The 21,641-nt window shown below is 42.8% G+C and overlaps 1 protein-coding gene across 2 annotated transcripts; it reads left to right on the top strand.

Annotated features, from left to right (window-relative positions):
* Nucleotides 1-684: 684 nt before the first annotated feature.
* LOC128107933 (uncharacterized) lies at nucleotides 685-20,895 on the top strand. 2 transcript variants are annotated; one of them, XR_008217251.1, is made up of 7 exons: nucleotides 685-1,241; nucleotides 4,270-4,352; nucleotides 4,520-4,655; nucleotides 8,961-9,174; nucleotides 10,225-10,381; nucleotides 11,461-14,724; nucleotides 20,828-20,895. XR_008217251.1 is itself a non-coding variant. In XM_052734273.1 (6 exons), exon 6 carries the CDS (start codon nucleotides 11,905-11,907, stop codon nucleotides 13,153-13,155), a length of 1,251 nt encoding a protein of 416 aa, XP_052590233.1. In that variant the 5' UTR covers nucleotides 685-1,241; nucleotides 4,270-4,352; nucleotides 4,520-4,655; nucleotides 8,961-9,174; nucleotides 10,225-10,381; nucleotides 11,461-11,904; the 3' UTR covers nucleotides 13,156-20,895. The 2 variants fall into 2 exon arrangements, 1 of the variants encoding a protein (XP_052590233.1); XM_052734273.1 differs by having other exon boundaries at nucleotides 11,461-20,895.
* The last annotated feature ends 746 nt before the right edge of the window (nucleotides 20,896-21,641 follow it).

Raw genomic sequence — 21,641 nt, 5'->3', positions numbered from 1 at the left:
ATATATACAGTTTGATACTTATACAGTATCAAACTGAAAACTGTCTCCCAGAGAAGGAGGATTAGCTAGCACTTTGTTTACAGTGTTCCTCCAGGAGCCGACTGCCTGCTTAAAAACCGCAAACTTGCTTCATTTTTGTATGTTGCTACTGTTAGAGTGCCAACTGCCAGAAAAGTTCTTGATGGTTGATTCCTTAAGAAAGGTATTTGGATGGCCAGGTGGAATGGACTGTGTGATCATTAGCTTTTCTGAAGTAAAAATATCCATTTCTATTATATATCTGATGACCAGCAGTGTCTCTCATTTCCTGAGGGTGGTGAGTCTGTGGACAGATCACTCTGTTGCTGTTCCAGTACCATCAAAGCAATTGTAGACTGGAATGCTTAAGAACAGCATGTCTGTTTGGTCTGTACTACCAGTTTAAAAACAAAAATCAACCTTTGTGTGACCTTTAGTGTCATTATCTTTTAGGAAAATGACCAAACTCTCTAATCTTGAAATTTGGTCCGACACTGAACACCAGCCCCTACTTATTTTAAAACGGTGGCTGTGAATGGATGAAATGAGAGACAATGTTAAGTTGCCTTTGAAAATTCTAGCTCACCACATTTGATTAATTCACTATTATCTGCCATTAAATTCTGGCAATAATTTGAAGTAGCTTAAAAAAAAAAAAAAAAAAAACACCCTAAAGTGGGAACCTTAAAATGATGGAGCCTGTTTAACCCACTTGCATGTTAAAACATATAGGCCAAGATCTAATGAGTCTTTTGAGAGTATACTTCAAAGAGAGAGCTCTACCTAGTAAGAAAAGAAGAGGGTTTTGCAGCCGCCGAGTATTTAAGCTTTCTGGTCTTTGGTTTTTAACTATTGTGTGTGAATGTGGCTGTGTGTGTGTGCACTCGAGTATCTGTACATGTGTTCACATGGTGACCAGAGAGCAATGGGAACTAGTTTTTCTATCTATCTTGTGGGTCCTGGCGATCAAACTCAGATCGTCAGGTTTGGCAGCACGTGCCTTTATCCTCTGAGCCATCTTGCCAGCCCGCTGCTGCGTTTTTAATGTGACATTGCTGATGAAAACAGGCATCACAACAGCAATTCTTCAAAGTTACTGAAAAAAAAAAAAAAAAGATACCATTTTTCTGAGAAGGATGTCAAGAAATCCACCCAGTTCACGATCCAGATTGAACTTCGGCTCTTCAGACAGCTACAGTATAGACGAGCTGTTTCAGACTACAGTAAGTACTACCTTGTAGCAACTAAGCAATCTTTCCCATTCGACTTTTTCTCTTATGTGCCACCCACCGAAAAGTCAGAGGGACTCAGTTGCTAGCTCTTCTCAACTTGTGCACGATGCATACGTATGCCAATGAGGTTGCAGAGTTAATATTGTGTACCCAGCCCTATGCCAGGGTACACTGAAGTGAGAAGCATAATTCCTCCCCTGAAATGCTTGTGTTGTTGAAGACTTAATGTACTATAAACACACTTGAAACCATTTTAGGAAATGATGGCCAAGTATTGTCTCGTGTAAATTATAAGTACTTTAGGAAGCCTACTGGGGTTGGAAGGTCATGACTTCTTAAAGTGACTACTTTGCACCCTTGATGCAGATTTGAATGCCACCTGTTTCTACCTCTTGGAGGCATGGAAAGATATTAAGAGTAAAGGACCCAGCCATTACATTTGGCTATATGCCAGTGATGGCAAGGGATGGTCACTGAGTCCCAGAAGCTTGGGCTTGGGAATTAAATTTAGGGATTGGGGATATAAATTTGATAATTTGGCTCTTTCAACCATTTTTACTGCATTTCTGTCCCAGAACAGATGACAATGGGTTATACAGATCAGAGGTAACTTTAGTTGCAGTTGTTTTCCCAAAAGGGCAATGGAGAAGAATAAGTTTCATGAGCAAACCTTGCTATGGTCTACCGTATGCTGTAGTAGTATGCACCCTTCTCCTCCCCACATTTTTTAAAATTAATTCATTCAGGGCGCTGGAGAGATGGCTCAGGGCTAAGAGCATTGGCTGCTCTTCCAGCCGTCCTGAGTTCTATTCCCAACAACTGTATGGTGGCTCACAACCATCTATAATGTTCTGGTGTCCTCTTGTGGCCTGCAAGTGGATATACAGGCGGAACTGTATACATAATAAATAAATCTTTTTTTTTTAGGTAAATACATATTATTAGTGGTTGATTATTTCAATTCTTTTTTTCTTTCTTTTTTAAGGAATTTTCTACTCCTCATGCTATCCACAGACCCCCCCCCTCCTCCCACTCCCAATAAATAAATCTTTTAAAAAATTATTCATTCATCATTCATTAATTAATTTTGTTTTTTTGAGACAGGGTTTCTCCAGGTTGTCCTGGAGCTCTATAGACCAGGCTAGCTTCAAACTCGAGATCCACCTGCCTCTGCTGCCCGAGCCTGCCTCTGCCCTCATTTAGAGGGCTGCCTACTAAGCAGAGCACTGCCTTGGATACAAGGGAAGACTGTGCTGCACTGTGCTCCCCCCCCCTTTTTTTTTTGTTTTGTTTTTTTGGTTTTTCGAGACAGGGTTTCTTTGTGTAGCTTTGCGCCTTTCCTGGATCTTGCTCTGTAGAGCAAACTGGCCTCGAACTCAGAGATCCGCCTGCCTCTGCCTCCCGAGTGCTGGGATTAAAGGCGTGCACCACCACCGCCCACCACCACCACCCGGCGCTGCACTGCTTTTGTAGTGCTGCCTTTGTAGTGCTGGGAATAAAGGCATGTGCCATTACTCCTACCCCCTCCCCAAGTTTGTCAACAGTACTTTAAATTAAAAAAAAACTGCCACTTATTCCTGCTGTTGGACAAGGTCCAGCTGGAAAAACATCCTGGTCCATAACACTTCAACTTTTTGCATTTGTTTTCTTCTGCCCCATGGGATGCAAATGATTTTCCCACCTTCCAACTGCTTCCCATAGTCTGGCTGACTAGGGGAGAATACAGTGGTATTGAATCCCGTGGGAAAAAAGTGCCATGGCATTGTTTTTCAAATAAGTACAAGTAATGCTTTTGAATGAACCTTCTTTTCAAAGAAGATTCTAAAGAATGTGGTTAGAGCACTGACTCTAAAAACCAGCTGAAGCTAGATTGCGGTCTCAACCTAGCGTCCCTGGCCACGCCTACACCCAGGCTTGCTGAGGTTCCCAGAGCTTGCAGCCTGCCCCCTATGGACTGAAATAGAGGTTAGAACTGGTTTGAGTCCAGTTCTCAGAGGAAGCTGGTGCTGCTGCTGCTGCTGCTGCTATTCACAATCAAAAGCACCGTTACCAATGGTCAGTCCCCTATTCAAAAGAGAGATCAGGTTGTGTGAGCAGGCCGCTCATTGATTGGGGCCAATTCCTTCAAAGCAGCCTGGTACTGTGACCCCAATGGCACCATAAGGCACCTACTGCTTCATTTAGTAGGGCATCTGGAGAAGGAGTTTGTCCCTGGTAGAGATGTCCATCAGGAGGTGCTACGCCACAAAACTAAGGATCTGGAGGCCATATTTGGTAGAAAGTAGAGAGAGTCCCACCAAATTGTCCCCTGATCTAGCCCTCACTGTCAGCAATCATGGAATGGAAAGCGCCAGTCAGCCACTGTCTTCAAGCTGCCTGGACTACTACATTAAGAATGAGTTTTCTCCCAAACTGTCCAATGGCTCGTTCCAGACTTGCAGAAATTTGTAGACAAAGACCCCAGTAGATAAGAAGGTGCTTATGAACCATACCTTCACTAAGGGGTGGGAAGTGAAAGCAGCGGATTCTGCTGGCTGATTGTACAAAGCCCTGTGGCAAAAGCAGACCGGGCCTCTGCACGTGCACTGCCCTGTATTCTAGCCACTGCCCAGCCTGCATCCTGCCCGCCCAGTCTAGTGAGCCTGTTCTGTCTCCCCTTGCCCTTAGTCCACCGGCTCACTCCTAGGGAAGATGGCTATATTGGTGTAGTTTATCAGGGAACTTTGTTACTTAAGTTTAAACAAAACGTAATGAGAAAGCCCATTAAAAAACAAAAACAAACAAACAAAAAAAGGAAAAGAAATGAAAAAGGTCTTTGAAACGTAAACATGTTTTTCAATTTCAAAGACTTTTCACAACTCTTAGAACATGGGGGATTCATGAAAACATACCTACAACTCCCCAGTTCTTACCATCCCGATTCAAGAAACACTAGTCTGTGCACATGAATACTGTATTGCTACGAATCAAATTATCTTTTGGTATAAGGGTATAACTATCATTGGAATTTGTTTTCCAGGGATGAATTTGGAGTTGGTTTTGTGCCCCAACTCAAGAAGATGGCCTGGTTTTAGAGGGATGAATTCCAGACAGCATCCAAAGGTGAGTACTGAGTTGGAGTTGATGACTTGGTTGATTGAGATAATCTCTGCCTTTTAAGGGTCTAATATGTCAGGTTCTAATTCCTAGACATTTGTTGTTTTCTTTTACCATTTGGGTTTTTCTCAAGAGTTTTTGTCAGCTAATGAAAGCCTTGTCTTTCTTCACAGGGACAATCCCAGCATGAGACTCTAGGATTGCCAGCAGCTGATACTGGTTTCATTCAAATTCAGGTCTTTCCTTTTGAGACTCCGGACAAGCCTAGCTAATCTGAGCAAATAACTTGCAGGCCACATGGAGAAAAAGGTACTTTGGAGAGTTCCTATTCTTGGGTTTCTGTCTGTTTTTTTTTTTTTTTTAAGTTTTTCGACACAGGGTTTCTCTGTGTAGCTTTGCACCTTTCCTGGAATGTGGGAGCCCATTCTCGGGTTCCTTGTGGCTTTACCCAGCAGGTCCGCATAGAGGATGATTAGGACCACGGGCCTGAGTGCAGGTGTCTGAGATGGTCTGCACTTGGCTGTGCTGGGGGAGGAGGTCTTTTGCTCCACCCCTTGGCGTCTCTATAAAAACCCTGGGGCAGAGACAGTCGGGCCCGTTGGAATAGGTTCCAGGCCCTCTCGAGGCTGTCCTTTATTTTCTGTTTATCTCCGCAAGATTCTCCGAAATAAATCCTTCTATCTAATATTTCCTGCTGCTCACACTCAAGAAAACTCTGGGGAGCTGTGGGGTTGGTGGGTAAACGCCCCACACTGGAACTCACTCTATAGCCCAGGCTGGCCTCGAACTCACAGAGATCCGCCTGCCTCTGCCTCCTGAGTGCTGGGATTAAAGGCGTGCGCCACCACCGCCCTCTGTCTGGTTTTAAGAGTTCTTTCTTGTAAAAGCAGAAGCAGCAATTCCTACACCATTTTCACCGTCTACCATGTACTTGGTCTGTCTCCGTTATGCTGAGATAGGCTCCGCTGAGGTGGTGAGGGTAGTAAGCATATGTGATCTCCGTTTCGTCAGGGAAGGAGAGAGAGAGGCAAGTCAATACAGCACACCTCCTCTCATGCATAGTCAGTTAGCCAGTGAAGACACTTGCCTCGGAATTGTTCCCACCATTCTAAGACAACACTGGATCTCTAACAGTTGTTTGGAAATGCCTAAAAGACAGAGCACCAGAGGAAGGGTGGCCTGTGAAGGCGGCGAGGTCCTGGCCTTCTGGATTTGATAGAGTGGATGTAGCTGTTCTCACAAATGACATTTTCTAGGCCTGTCACAATTCTGGTTTCTCTGAATATCCTCCAACTCTGGAGGTGCGATGCTACACCACTTGCTAGAGACGCACCACAAGGATTGAGCAAAACACAATTCTATTCATTTCGGCGGTGTTCCAGCACAGTGTTACTTAAAGCACAAATTAAAAGAGGGAGATGCCCCACAACCAGGTGACAGGCACTTTGATTAACGTGGATCGCTCAGTTTTTTTTTTTAAAGATTTATTTATTTATTATGTATACAGAAGAGGTTGCCAGATCTCATTACAGATGGTTGTGAGCCACCATGTGGGTGCTGGGAATTTAACTCAGGACCTCTGGAAGAGCAGTCGGTGCTCTTAACCTCTGAGCCATCTCTCCAGGCCGGATTGCTTAGTTTTAAAAGAACACTTCTCAGAGAAGTCAGAGGCAACAGGACGGAGAATTCTTTTCTTTCTTTTTTTTTTTTTTTTTTTGATTTGCCAATGTTGATCAAACTTTGGGGAGTCTGATGCCAGGCTGTTTATTACCAATAAATTTAAACACAGTACAATTTTGGGGAAAAGTGTCCTGGTGTAATACAACCCCTGGTGCACAGGAAAGCATAATTGTATCAAAAGTCAACTCAGGGTCCATGTCATGTCTTCCAAGAAGACGGCTTCTAAAGGTAGGCTACCTGAATAGCTTAGTGGCCTATGGAAGCCTGGACTGCATAGTTGCTACTTGCCTGAACTCCGTAAGGCCCAAACACTGGCACAAAGAATCTATATGAAGCAGCAGAGGACAAGAGAAGGGATGGGTTGAGGGCAAGTGTGGGAGCCCAGCTGGGCGACTGGCTCCCACATTTTACGACAAGGTACTCGTAAGGAGAGAGGAATAGAGATATTAGATAGAAGAATAGAGGGGAGAGAAACAGATAGAAACACAGGATAGCCTCAGGAGGGCCTGGATCATTACCCACCGGCCCTTTCTGTCTCTTCTAAAGGGTTATTTATAGGAATGCCAAGGGGTGGAGCAAAAGACCTCCCCTAGCTCAGCCAAGTGCAGACCCTTCCAATCACCTTGTGACCATGCACATGGTCAAGCCATCCTGCTGGGTGAAGCAAGCTCAGCTCTCACTAGGAAACATTTGTGGGCCTCCACAACTCTGCCTTCTTGATATAATAAAGGGCCCCTCTGGCCCCTCAGATAGACCGTGCCTGTCTTAGGTCATTCTTCTTGATTAATTTTACATACATACATACATTCAGGAAATTATCAAGAAGAAAATTGCCCATTTTGGGGGTACAGAGCTTAACTCAGCTCTGGCCCAAGTCCCTACTAAGAGCTTGCAAACATCCACATTGATCTCCATAGCTGCCACACCTCCCAGTAAAGGAGTAGAGGATAATAAAGATGGGATATCTTTTTTGGAATGAGTCTAAGGTGACTACAGCAGTCTTAGCTGCACTAAGCCCTTTTCAAAACTCTCTCCTAACAGATTTTCAAGAGACCGTTTTGATTCCCAGCAGAAACAGTCATTTCAAACACTTTAAAATATTCGCTCAAGTAAACAAAACCCATGCTAATTATAAAGACACTTTTAGCTGTTTAAGTAGCTCATCTGTACAAACTAACTCGATTGTGCAAGGCCTACCCATTTCTAAACAGAAACTTTTAGGAAGAGGACAGAAAAGCTCCCCTAATTACGACCCCTTCGCTTAGTATCCGAAGGTAAAAGAAGTAATAAAAACAATTTGAGTATGAATGTCACTAGACACTTTTTTTTTTTAGGAGTCGAAGGGGTTTATTACATCTTACACTTAAGGGCACAGTTCATCATTGAGGGAAGTCAGGGTAGGAACTCAAGGCAGGGACCTGAAGCAGAAACCATTCGGGCTTATTTTCTGGCTTTTTCTAGCTATTTTATACAGCCCAGGACCACCTACCCAGGGATTGTGCCACCTGCAGTGGGCTATCCTCTCTTGCATCATTTATTAATCGAGATAATTCCTCGTGGACATGCCCACTGACCAAAAGATAAAAGACAGTTCCTTAATTGAGGCTTCTCCTCCAGGTGACTCTAGGCTGTTTCAAGTTGACAGTTAAGATCAACCAGGAAACTAGGCAAATTTCTGAGCTACATCCCCACCATCATCATCGTCATCATCCTTTTGTGATGTTGGGGATGGTATCCAGAATCTTGCACATGCTAGGCAGGTACCACTGAATGACACCCTCCACACCATTATTATTACTGTTACTATTTTGTGGTGCTGGCGATGGAAACTAGGGATGCTAGGCAAGCACTTTAGCACTAAGCCACCCCACCCCCTATCATCATCATATTGTGTTTGGAATGGAAGCGTCCTGAACATTCTAGGCAGTTGCTGTAACACAGACAAAGTCACCCTGTTTTTCTCTCCATATTCTTTTTTTTTTGGGGGGGGGTGCGTTTCTGAGACAGGGTTTCTCTGTGTAGTTTTGGTGCCTGTCCTAGATCTCGCTCTGTAGACCAGGCTGGCCTCGAACTCACAGAGATCCTCCTGGCTCTGCCTCCCGAGTGCTGGGATTAAGGCGTGCACTACCACTGCCCGGCCTCCATACTCTTTTTTAAAAACTTTCTTTTTTTTTTTTAAATGCCAAATGCGGTTTATTGAAGGAGGGAGGAAGTCTTAAATACAGGCTTACAGCACAATGGGAGAACCCCGGAGGGCCGAAGTTTGCTACCGATGTTTTACAATCTTGCATCTAAGCTCTTACACCCATTAAGCAGGATACACAGACAAGGAACTTCCCTTAAGCATTCAGGAGGGAGAAACCCAGGAGGGAATTAGCATAGGGAGGATATCAAGGTCAAGGTCAGCAAGCAAGGCAACAGTTACCCAAAACAGGGGCCAGGGACCTACAGGTCCCCCTTTTACTAATAAAGGAGCTTCTGACTTAGGTTGTGTGGGACGTCAGCAGGTCACCTTACCCGCATGACGGAGAATTCTCAAAAAACTCAGGGGATCTGGATGGAGTGTTTTCTAAGTGGCTTCATAGCCTACTTGGTTGATAAAGCTTGGCTCCTCCTTCCACTGGTTTCAACTCCCCAGTGTATTTGATGATAAATGTACAAGGGCTTAACCAATCTATAATCTAAAGGATTACTCATGGGTAGACAATAGAAAATTAAGGCAAAAAGGAGCTCAGATGGGACAATTCTCATGTCCCTAAGTCAATACCATAAAGATCTACAAATCTGTAAGAGTCTACCCTCCGAGCCATACCACCAACCACCACCAACAAAAAGTCTACATGATTAACCCAAGTGCTGGGTACTACACAATGAAGCAGATTTCCTAATGTACTTGATTTCAAGAATTGTTTTTTTCTTTCACCTCTTTTCCAGATCTTCCCCCAGAAGTATGGGCTTGTTGCTTTGCAGTGATGGTGACCTACTCCCTTTGACGATCCCTAGGTGGAGATGGGGCATGAGGATCCTCCAGGGGAATAGCTCACCAACACTGGGCAACAGCCCTAGCCCAGGGGGTTTTAGTGCGACACTTTGCTGAACCCAGCAAGGAAGATAAAGAGTCAAAGACAGCCACCCTACATCAAAATAGGTAAGTTTGTTGGGACAGTGTAATAGATAATTAATTTTGATCTTGTTTTCCCCTGTAGTCAGCCTTTTGAGTTTTAATTTTTTTTTTAAATGTATGAGTGCTCTGTCTGCATGTACACTTACATGCCACAAGAGGGCATCAGATCCTACTATAGATGGTTGTGAGCCACCATGTCCTGGCTGGGAATTGAACTCAGCACCTCTGCAACAGCAGCCAGTGCTCTTAACCACTGGGCCATCTCTCCAGCCCGTGTAGTCAGCCTTTTTACTTGAGTTATGCTTTGTTTTGTTTTTAATTTATTTTTTGATGTATGAGTGCTCTGTCTGTGTGTACACTTACATGCCACAAGAGGGCATCAGATCCCATTGTAAGTGGTTATACGCCACTATGTGGTTGCTGGGAATTGAACCCTAACTCTGACTGTGATAAATAATTTAATTTTCACCTTGTTTCCTATTGTAGTCAACCTTTTTCAAAAATATTTTTTACTAATTTATTTATTCTTATTTAATGTACATTGGTGTTTTGCCTGCATGTATGTCTGTGTGAGGGTGTTAGATCTTGGAGTTAAGAGTTGTGAGCTGCCGTGTGGGTACTGGGAATTGAACCTGAGTCCTCAGGAAGAGTAGTCAGTGCTCTTAACCACTGGGCCATCTCTCCAGCCCCTGTAGTCAGCCTTTTACTTGAGTTATGCTTTGTTTTGTTTTTAATTTTTTAATGTATGAGTGCTCTGTCTGCATGTACACGTACATGCCACAAGAGGGCATCAGATCCCATTATAAGTGGTTATACGCCACCATGTCCTGGCTGGGAATTGAACTCAGCACCTCTGCAAGAGCAGCCAGTGCTCTTAACCACTGGGCCATCTCTCCAGCCTCATACTTGAGTTCTAGTTATCATTTTCCTGTGTCTATTTTGATAAGAACAGCTTCCTGACTACCAGGGAAGCATCTTGGTGGAAGGCTGTGAAAGTGGATATGTAGCATAGACCTGCACAGTGTAATAGAGAACTGAAACTAAACTGTGCACGTGGGTCTTTCTTTCTTCTAGGAGAAAAGCTGCCGCCACAGTAGTGGCACTGACTTCACGAGCAAGTCATTCTGTTTCATCTAGTTCTCAAAGCCTCCCTGGGAGCTCTGTAGGAGAACTTTACCAGCTGTTTACATACCTCAAGATTCATTGTGCTACCGGTGGGATAGAATATACGGTCAGTAGCTTATCTTTTTATGCTAATATTAATGGTGATGAATGCCTCTAACTACAAATAGAAACCTGGCTGAAAATGACACAGAAGTATCTATTATCCGGCAGAATTTAAAGAACCAGGACCCTCTAGTACTTCCTTCCTGACATTCACACAGCTTCTTTTGTTCTTGGTAGCTCCATCTCCTAAATCATCATCCTTCCTCAAAGCAGCACAGAAAGCTGGGTCTTTGGAGGGATCACAAAATGTGAACACAGGAAAGGAAGTCAGCTTTATGACCCAAGGACACTGGAGCTATCAGGCTTCCATATTATGAACTGGGTTCACAGCAGCAACTCCAGCTGTAGTCTGCTCACCAGTTGCGTCGCAGAGGGATACAGCCTCTAGCTGTCTTTTGAGTTGGTGCTCTGCCATTTTTAGAGGCTTAAATGTTGGAGAGCCTTAAATAGTTTGCTTTCTTCTGAAAGGATTTGTTTTCTGCTCCATCTGTGAGAATTAAACAGTTGGGTTTCAAGATTTAGTGCAAAGAGAAACCTAAATCCTGAAGCAGCCATTATAATGGTGCAGGATGTAAATACCAAGCCTGTTTTCTTAACTAGATGGGGAAAGTGAAGCTGCCAATTAAAATATGCAGCCACCTGTGGCATTTGGCGTTTATGGAAATTAGCAAATCCATGTAACAGAATGCTAAGCGGTGTTGATGCTGTGTTTAAATTTGCTACTCCTTAGTTGTACAACCTTGGCCAATTTCGTTTCTGGTAAGACTTGGCTAATTGTGAAGGTCAGGTGAAATCATGAATTCAAAGTGCTTAATATAGTGTCTGGCAAGTAAAACGTATGCCCTGGACTTGCATAATGAAGTCAATTGGTACAACGTTAGTTAAGTGAGTGCAAACCTTCAGTGGTGAGCAGAGCTAACATGCTTCTTTGATTCCATGTGAAAAAACGTATGCATATAAGCAGAAGAGCATCTGCCTTAGCACAGTAGGCAATTGTGATGGACTGTAGGCAGTAGTACAGGTAGTACTGGTACACGAATCACTTCCTGTACTAATGGCACTTTCCCCCCTTCCCTGTCTCAGGTTTTTCTTCTCCTCTTCTTGTTGGGCTTTGCTTGCTTTCAATTGTAAGTGTGTATTGGGTTGTGTGTCTTCATTGTTTTGTGCATCTATTTCTTCCTTGCTTTGTGTGTCTAATTCTTCTTCAGTGTATCTGTTTGTTCCTTGCTTTGTGTGTCTAATTTTTCTTAGATGTTTCTATTTCTTCCTTGCCTTGTACATCTTCCTTCCTTCCTCTCCCTTGCTTTGTATGTCTTCTTTCCTTCCTCTCCCTTGCTTTGTATGTCTTCTTTCCTTCCTCTCCCTTGCTTTGTATGTCTTCCTTCCTTCTTCTGTATGTCTTCCTTCTTTGCTTGATGTCTATGTCTCCTCAAGTGTCTCCTCCTCCTTCTGTGTCTATGGTGTGTCTCCTCAAGTGTCTCCTCTTCCTTCTGTGTCTATGGTGTGTCTCCTCCTCCTTCTGTGTCTATGGTGTGTCTCCTCAAGTGTCTCCTCCTCCTTCTGTGTCTATGGTGTGTCTCCTCAAGTGTCTCCTCCTCCTTCTGTGTCTATGGTGTGTCTCCTCCTCCTTCTGTGTCTATGGTGTGTCTCCTCAAGTGTCTCCTCCTCCTTCTGTGTCTATGGTGTGTCTCCTCCTCCTTCTGTGTCTATGGTGTGTCTCCTCAAGTGTCTCCTCCTCCTTCTGTGTCTATGGTGTGTCTCCTCAAGTGTCTCCTCCTCCTTCTGTGTCTATGGTGTGTCTCCTCCTCCTTCTGTGTCTATGGTGTGTCTCCTCAAGTGTCTCCTCCTCCTTCTGTGTCTATGGTGTGTCTCCTCAAGTGTCTCCTCCTCCTTCTGTGTCTATGGTGTGTCTCCTCCTCCTTCTGTGTCTATGGTGTGTCTCCTCAAGTGTCTCCTCTTCCTTCTGTGTCTATGGTGTGTCTCCTCAAGTGTCTCCTCCTCCTTCTGTGTCTATGGTGTGTCTCCTCAAGTGTCTCCTCCTCCTTCTGTGTCTATGGTGTGTCTCCTCAAGTGTCTCCTCTTCCTTCTGTGTCTATGGTGTGTCTCCTCAAGTGTCTCCTCTTCCTTCTGTGTCTATGGTGTGTCTCCTCAAGTGTCTCCTCTTCCTTCTGTGTCTATGGTGTGTCTCTTCAAGTGTCTCCTCTTCCTTCTGTGTCTATGGTGTGTCTCCTCAAGTGTCTCCTCCTCCTTCTGTGTCTATGGTGTGTCTACTCAAGTGTCTCCTCTTCCTTCTGTGTCTATGGTGTGTCTCTTCAAGTGTCTCCTCTTCCTTCTGTGTCTATGGTGTGTCTCTTCAAGTGTCTCCTCTTCCTTCTGTGTCTATGGTGTGTCTCCTCAAGTGTCTCCTCCTCCTTCTGTGTCTATGGTGTGTCTCCTCAAGTGTCTCCTCCTCCTTCTGTGTCTATGGTGTGTCTACTCAAGTGTCTCCTCCTCCTTCTGTGTCTATGGTGTGTCTCTTCAAGTGTCTCCTCCTCCTTCTGTGTCTATGGTGTGTCTTCTCAAGTGTCTCCTCCTCCTTCTGTGTCTATGGTGTGTCTCCTCCTTCTGTGTCTATGGTGTGTCTCCTCCTTCTGTGTCTATGGTGTGTCTCCTCCTTCTGTGTCTATGGTGTGTCTATGGTGTGTCTCTTCCTTCTGTGTCTATGGTGTGTCTCCTCCTTCTGTGTCTATGGTGTGTCTTCCGTGGTCCCGTGTTTCTCGGCTACTTTCTTCCTTGTAGAGCTTTGAGCTTTGTCTGGTTTTCTCCTCTGGCGCCTGTGTGATCTGTGCCTCGTCTTGGTCTGTTTTTCTCTCTGCTTGCTCTTTCTCTTAGCTCTCCTTTCACTCCTTCTGCCTTCTATGACTCCCCTTTGGGTCCCACGTTGCACGCATCCCTCTGCTTTCTTTGTGCTCACCTCACTTGTTTTTTTCTGTGTGATCTGTTTGTCAGCCCGTTGACTCAACATTTCCCATTTTTCTTTCTGCTGTTTCTGTCCTTAGCACATGCTTCTCTTTCTTACACCTCCTTTCTGCCTTGGGCTCTTTTCTCTCTTTTCCGTCTTTGTAGCTGTGTCTTTGCTGTTTGTGAGTTCTGATCTCAGCATTACTCCATTGCGCTGTGCTTGCTTATGCTTCTTTCTTTCTCTTTCTACTCTACTCTTTACGAGTCTGTGTGTGTCTCTCTCTCTTACTCTAATGTAATCCTCTCTTGGATATTTCTTTGTGTGTGTGTGTGTGTGTGTGTGTGTGTGTGTGTGTGTGTGTGTGTGTGCGTGCGCGCGCGCGTGATGTGTGATAGAGGGTCTTCCTAGCCCCTTCCAATAGGTGCAGAGTGTCACCTCATGCCAGACTGCCCTGCGAAATAATCCAAGACAAAAACAGCACTCCGGTCAGGACTGAAGTAGATCTGAAATGAACACATGTAAAGGCCCAAAGTGGAAGACAGATGTTTTGTGACTTGTGACTTAAGGACCAAGACACACAGAAGGCTTATCTGAACTGGCTGGAAGGTTCGTGTCTTAAACTGGATGGACAGAATGCTGACAGCCCAAAGGAGAGGGGCTGTTTCTACAGGACCCATGGGAAGTCTAAGAAGTGAGACCTGCGTCATAAGACACAGCCTGAGATAAGTCCAAGCCTAATAACTAAGGACTCCAGCCTATGTGGACATAAGGCCTAAGAGATAAAGGGTAGAAGTTGGAGGCCTATAGCCTGAAACTCTGGAGGGACAGAATCCTAAGACCAGGGGAAAGCTGAAGATGAGACCCTCCCACTAACGTTCGTACTGTTAAATCCCCTTCCTTCTCTTGGACATTTTCAGCACCCTCTTCTGTCTCTTAGATTTCCATTTGCGCCAGCTTCGCTTGAGATGTACTTTTCAATGTTGTCCTTTGCCGTAAAGGAACAAGCTAAAGATTGACAGTATTGTGCACGGGTCGGTCGTTAATCTGTTTTAAAGCTGATTTTAGCCATTTGTTAAATGTTTGTGTTTTAAAACTTCCATTTCTCTTCACATCTGCTCCACTTGAGAGAGAGAACAAAATCCAGCCAGTGGTATCTAGTCTGACTTTTGCTATTCCCCTAGGAGCAAGCATCCATACAGACAGATACTGTACTTCCATCCTCCCTAACTCAGAAGTCCTAGGCTATGAGAAAGGAGCATCAGACTATTGGGGAAAACAATATCAGGCTGTCTAGAGAAACTATGAAGACATGCTCCAGACCAATGAGAAGAATTAGACAAGTAATATGCAAGTGTGCCAACCTCTGAGAAGCACCAGCCAGGATCACCTTCCTTCTTTGGGCTTAGGTGAGCAGGGTATGGAATTTCTAATAATGGGAACAGTGATTAGGTTTGGGACAGACAGACTGAGGTCTGAACTCCCTGCTCATTGTAGTGGCCAAGTAATTTGGTGCATTTCACTGAATCTACTCCCGGGTTTAACACCCTCCTTTAGGATTAAATGAGGAGAGAATTTGGGACTGACTAGCAGGCTTCATGGTTCTTGTGCCCCCTTCTCCCCCTTTAAGAGGGAACTTGACTTTCAATGACTGATACAACACCGGAGAAAAAAAGGAACATGCCCATAGCACACTGGCAACCACGCATAGTTAATAGTGGGAAATGAGTTGAGTTTTTCTTTTAAGAACTCAGACTGTAAATACCTGAGGCTTTGTGGGCTGTTGGTCTCAGTTGCATATTCTTTTAAAAAGAAAAAAAAAAAAAAACCTTTTCAGGAGGTAAGAATCCCTCATTGGCCTATTGCCTGGACTGGCCCAAGCCTTGATATAGATGCCAGAGAATATGTCTGAATAACAGTAATTTCCTTCTCTATATCTATCTATCTTTGTGCTGAATACTAAGGATGTGATACTTAATTGTGGTCACTTCCGGGTAACAGGATGATGTTACCAGGTAACATGAAAACATAAATACACTTTGTAAACCATAAAGCACACTAAAACTTCTAAGTTAGTGTTGAATGAATGTATATTACTTAGTAAATGCATTCTACTGGTCTATGTGCTATGGATACAAAGACTGCTGTAGGAATAACGAGTAAAAACATGCTTTGTAAAAAATATATAAACATAATATGGCTTGAATGAAAAATAATCCATATCCTTAAGGCCAATGTTTTTACTGCTTTGGTGATTTTCAGTAAAATGCATTATACCAGGCAGCAGAAAAGAAAACACATGGAAACCAATTTTAAACTACAAAATATGCCACAAATAATGTGATTATCTTATTATGATCACCTTATAATTTGCAAAATACCATGCTCAGCACCAGGGCTAACAAAGGGGGACATTTTAGCACAGAACTAAAATTTAAGAAAGAACATAGTAAAGTGCTTTGTAAACTAAAGCACTATACAGCTACAGTAGTCCATGTGCATGAATGAGTGAAAACTACCTACCTCCTCCGTGTGAGGTATTACGTGCTAGGTCCATGAAATACAAGATCAGCTGGGCATAATGTTAATGTGTATGTTGGCATTTAAAAAAAAAAAAGATTTGTTTATTATGTATACAGTGTTCTGCCTGCACGTATCCCTGCAGGCCAGAAGAGGGCGCCAAAATCTCATCACAAAGAGATGGTTGTGAGCCACCATGTGGTTGCTGGGAATTGAAATCAGGACCTCTGGAAGAGCAGTCGGTACTCTTAACCACTGAGCCATCTCTCCAGCCGCTATGCTGGCATTTCATGAAATTTGGGGCACCATATAAACGTAACAATTCATTTTCTTACTTGGTGCCAACTTCTAGCCTTTTAAAATTCTGTCACATTTATTATACTGTGCAAATAAAGCAAATAAGTAACTGTGGAACACTGTGAACATGAGGCATTCAGCATCAATGAATGCAAGACTGGATGGCAATTATTTATTATAAACAGTGCCCTTGCTAGGCACTGAGATGCAAAAACAGCATCCCTAGTGCCCCATGTATCTAAAGAAATTACGTGCAAGTTTAATTTATAATTTGTAAGCTGCCATACATGCCCAGTAGTCAATTATTTGCTTTTATCCCAAGACACTGGGAATACAAAAATTCATTGGCATTATTATTACTCACAGCAGAGATTCATGTGGAACTTTATGAAGTCTGCAGTTCTTGAGTAACTCTGCCATGAAATATGAATGTTTACATTCTATACTATTTACTTACAATGAATGAGATAATGCTTAATTTATTTAATCTGTCAAGACTTTAGTGACGAGGCAAGCTAATACAAGAACATTTGTCCAGGTAACAGAGGAGAATGTTATGGTCATGTGTGCTTTCTTAGCTAGAAAGCACTACAGAAGTGTAAGACATTACATATTTTCTATAGAAATAAAAAACGGCCTATAAAATAGGCACGGTCTCTACAAAATTCTCATTGTATTCTTGGTCTTCAATGACAAGAATAGTATAAATAGTTAGCAATCTGGGTGTGGTAGCATATGCTTTGAGTTCAGGCAGCTGAAGCAGCGGGACCACTTGAGCCCAGACATTTGAGGCTGGCCTTGGAACACAGTGGATAAATCTCAGGAAACTAAGTGGTTAAATGCCTGTTGAGTGAATATAACAATATTGATTGTTTATATATGATATAGTCTCTCTTACGGGCACTGGAGAGATACACAGACTTACAATTCATTGTGCCCAAAGCTGAGAGTAATGTTAATGTGTATGTTGGCATTTTTTTAAAAAAAGATTTATTTATTTATTATGTACTCTGTGTTCTGCCTGCACGTATCCCTGCAGGCCAGAAGAGGGCACCAGAATCTCATCACAAAGAGATGGTTGTGAGCCACCATGTGGTTGCTGGGAATTGAAATCAGGACCTCTGGAAGAGCAGTCGGTACTCTTAACCACTGAGCCATCTCTCCAGCCTCTATGCTGGCATTTCATGAACGTTGGGGCACCATATAAACGTAACAATTCATTTTCTTACTTGGTGCCAACTTCTAGCCTTTTAAAATTCTGTCACATTTATTATACTGTGCAAATAAAGCAAATAAGTAACTGTGGAACACTGTGAACATGAGGCATTCAGCATCAATGAATGCAAGACTGGATGGCAATTATTTATTATAAACAGTGCCCTTGCTAGGCACTGAGATGCAAAAACAGCATCCCTAGTGCCCCATGTATCTAAAGAAATTACGTGCAAGTTTAATTTATAATTTGTAAGCTGCCATACATGCCCAGTAGTCAATTATTTGCTTTTATCCCAAGACACTGGGAATACAAAAATTCATTGGCATTATTATTACTCACAACAGAGATTCATGTGGAACGTGAAGTCTGCAGTTCTATAAAGCCAGGACATAACTGTTGGCTTCATCTGTGGACAATGATAACTTTCTGAGTTTCATCATGGCTAAAACTTATCACCTAGTATATGCATTTTACTGTGCTATGGTGCTGTGCAAGCAAAGATTGCGTTCTCTCATGAAGTACTCACAGGACGTGTGAGATCGAGACCACAACCATACTTAACTTCAGTGATGAAATGAAAAAATGGATTTGTATAAGGCAGTGTGCTAAATGTTGAGCTAAGTGGACTATCCTGTCTAGAAGGATACTTCCCTGCTTGCTTGATTGAAGAGATGGAAAAAAAAAAAGTTTTCTTTGCTTTTTCCATCCAGTTTCTTAAATGTTGAATACTGCTGCTGGAGATGAATTAGAACTCCACGGCCAGTAAAGGTGTGAAAAGAAAGGGCCAGAGTCAGGTAGTTCCACAGAGCATGGATATCAGGGAACAGAAGGGCAGGAAGGGGCCAGAGCATCAGATGCCTACATACTTGATGTGGTCCAGAACCTCCCAAAACCCCAGTACTGACTGAGGACCAAGCATCCAGAATATGAGCTCTGGAGGACATTTGACATTCAAATTGTAATAGCTAAGACATTGTTTATATAGAATGTGCTGATCTAGGTCCTAAAGCTAAAACGTAAGGTGGACCTAGTATAAAGGGCAGCACAGATCACCAATCATAGCTGAAGAGGAGACACCAAGACATGGCCTTATTGCACAGCCCAGGCTGGTTCTAATTGGTGAATCTCCTGTCACAGCCTCTCAAGTGCTGAGATTACAGATGTGTGGCCATGCCCAGCCTATAGAATGTATCTGATTACTGAGTAAATAGTATTTTAGTGGCTGTTTGCTTGGCGGTGCTATACTTGAAGTATTAGTTAAATAGGTCTGGTCTAGAAGACCCACTGACTTGACCTAGAGATTCTGAAAATCAAATGAAGGCCAAGATTTATTCAACGTAAAATGGAGACATCCCTAACTAAGGAAGCTCCGAAGGTCGTTTGCTCATTGGCCTAGTTTAAAGTCAGGATAAGGGGACTTCAAGTCTGTCCTTTAATTCATTAGTTACACATTCTCCTTTTCTTACACTTAAAGTGTTTCAAAGGAGAATCAAGATGAACCAGTGATTCCAGAGGTACTCATTTGCTCGTTGCCTGGCTCAGAGTCAAGGAGATGACAATAAGAAAATACTTTCACACTCATCATACTTAATAAGGTCTTCAGTGTGAATAAAGTGCAATCCTAAGTACTGAAAAGAATGAAGACACTTAAAGGACAGAACCCAAAGTATACTTTGTCTCAGTAGCTTCTGAGACAGCAGTAACACATGAGACTACAACTCTAACTTTAGCTGAAAAAAACAAACTCAAGATAGTGAGAAGGAGAGTTAAATAAATAGATCGCCTTCTCATGGACATGCTTGGTAGAATGGGAATAAAAGAGGTTCTCTATTTCTTGAATTATACACATTGCAAAAGATCCTACTGGATGCTAAATGAAACACACGTGTTCCAAAAGGCACTTAGTGTGACGTACAGATGCCTTGAAAAGCAGAGTGATGCTCTTTATTAAAGAGGCTGGCTCCAACATTTTCTAGACTGAATGCAACTTGCTTTTTAATTGGCTCAGGTTAGAATATAGGAGGAATATTACTATTCATTCATTTTCTTCATTTATTCATCTATTTTACAAGTATTTGCATATAATGCTCTTCTAGGACCTTCATTTGGCTCCTGAGACCTGGAAAAAAAGAAACAAATAGGCATTCCCTCCCAGGGAACTGCTGAACTTAGGGGCCTGCTTTTTGGGTAGTGGCACGACTCAGTCCCCAAGTTAACATGTAGTTTAACTCCTCACCCCTATCTCTTCTCTGGCACTACAATGAACAGGAAGCTGGGTTTTGTAGTAAGTCTGCTCCTAAAGTTGCGAGCCCTCTACTCAAAGAAACAATGTTCTAGCCCATGACTTAATTTACCTATGACCGTGACCACTACTGGTCAGGAGGTCGACAGCCACTTCGTTCCCCAACTTCAGTTTCCTTAGTATTATCCCCGGGGAAACAACCCATTCTTGAGCTGCAGCAGGCTTTGAAATACATTTGCAAATTTGGCCTGTCTTCAGCTTTTTACCTTTTAAACATGCCAAAGCATATAAACTGCCTGAATAGGTCTCTTTCATAGAGTCAGATAGCATGCAGTAATTGTACAAATGTTCTTACTGTAAACAAACAAACAAACAAACAAACAAACCCCATGTACTCAAGGCGGCTTGCTGTGGTAAAATAATGCCAGTGGATGAAAATAACAAAATTTGAACATGCTTGCATGAAATTTGAGAATAATAAAATTGGAAACAATCAGAAAATTGGAAAGAAAGACTATCAAAAGAACTCGGAAAACAAATGCCTTCTACAAGGAGGACTGAGCGCTCTGACCTTTTCTGTTTTGTTTTCACTCACAGAGGGTGGGACAGGAGGAAGAGTGAAGGAAAAGGTCACAGCTCCGTCTAGAGAGCAGCTCACCTGTTCTTCGTTGGTCTGAAGAACATCACTGCTTTCTGGAACCTAGACTGGGACTGCTTTTACTTGAATGCAGTTCCAATAACTAAACAATGTTGAGAAGAGGTATCAATTTGGTCAATGTTCCTGAAAATATAATATTTTCATCTAAATGGCTATCAGCTAAGTCTTGAGTTAAATAGGGATGAAATATATTAATTTAATCAATGTGACCTCTTTATCCAAGTTGCCTTAAAGCTGAAGTCACAATTTGCTGTAAGAAGGGCTTAGTCATTGCAGCCCATACATACTTTAAAGTATCTAGACTGTACTTTGCTTGGCAAGCCAACGTTAACATCTACAAATGGGGAAGGAAACAGAAAAAGAAAAGAGTAGACGGAGCCAGGTTGAAGAGGTCTGGGAGTTTTTTCTTTGTTTTCATTAAAACTAAATTGGGCAGACACAGCTAAAGTGTTACTAATGTTAGCTTTTGATTTGTGGGATCAGCTGGACTCAGTTAATATCCCTTTGTATGGGTAGGGATGGGGGCTACATTTCTGGAAAGTGCAAAGAAAACAATAACTAAAAGCCTTCCTTTCACAGTTTCTGCGATCACTACAGATTAAGCAAAAACAAAAAAAAAAAGAGCATCTTATCGTCATCTGCTTTGGTTACATAAATGAACTTGTAAACAAATCTATTGTTAAAGACAGTGGCGCCATCTCCCCAAGAGCTCAAGAGCTCTATACGAAAACACACGGAAGACACTTGGACTTTTGTGAACTGATGTGGAATGCAGAACTTCTTTTTGACTAAAAAAATGCTGCTTAGCATGAATGACCACCATAAGGCAATCTAAAGTCATAGGTGTCACAACAAGCCAGGGTGCGTGGGTGGGTGGGTGGGTGGGTGGGTGGGTGTGGGTGGGTGGGTGAGGGGTTTGTTGTCAAATAAAATGTTTTGTTTTGAAAACATCGTGTTTGTTGTATATGACAATTTCTTCCCTTAAAATTTAGAAAATTAAATGTTATGAATGAGTGCTTTGTCTGCATGTCTATGCATTAGGTGTGACTGTTATGCCCCTGGAGGCCAGAAGATGGTGCTGTGTCCCAAGGAATTGGAGTTAGAGGCGCCACCACTATAACCTGGGTCCTCTAGAAGAGCAGTTAGTGCTCTTCTTAACTGCTGAGACACCTTTCCACCACCACCACACCACTTTTCCCTACTCCATTTTTAAAGATAGGGTTTCATGTAGCCAAGGCTAGCTAGCCTCCAGGTCCCATGTCCTCCTGTGTTACGATTACAGGCTTGCACCACCAAGCTTGTTTTCCATATGGTAGTTTTTAACTTAATGGCTTTCCCTTCATACTACTTACCTCGGGTTTCATCCCCTACATAATGGGTCTCATTATGTAGC

The sequence above is a fragment of the Peromyscus californicus genome, unplaced genomic scaffold, assembly GCF_007827085.1.
Source record: "Peromyscus californicus insignis strain IS unplaced genomic scaffold, ASM782708v3 Scaffold_10__1_contigs__length_136768540, whole genome shotgun sequence".
Classification (NCBI taxonomy): domain Eukaryota; kingdom Metazoa; phylum Chordata; class Mammalia; order Rodentia; family Cricetidae; genus Peromyscus; species Peromyscus californicus.
Note: the sequence above shows the minus strand (reverse complement) of the source record. Positions and strands in the feature narration are given on the sequence as shown.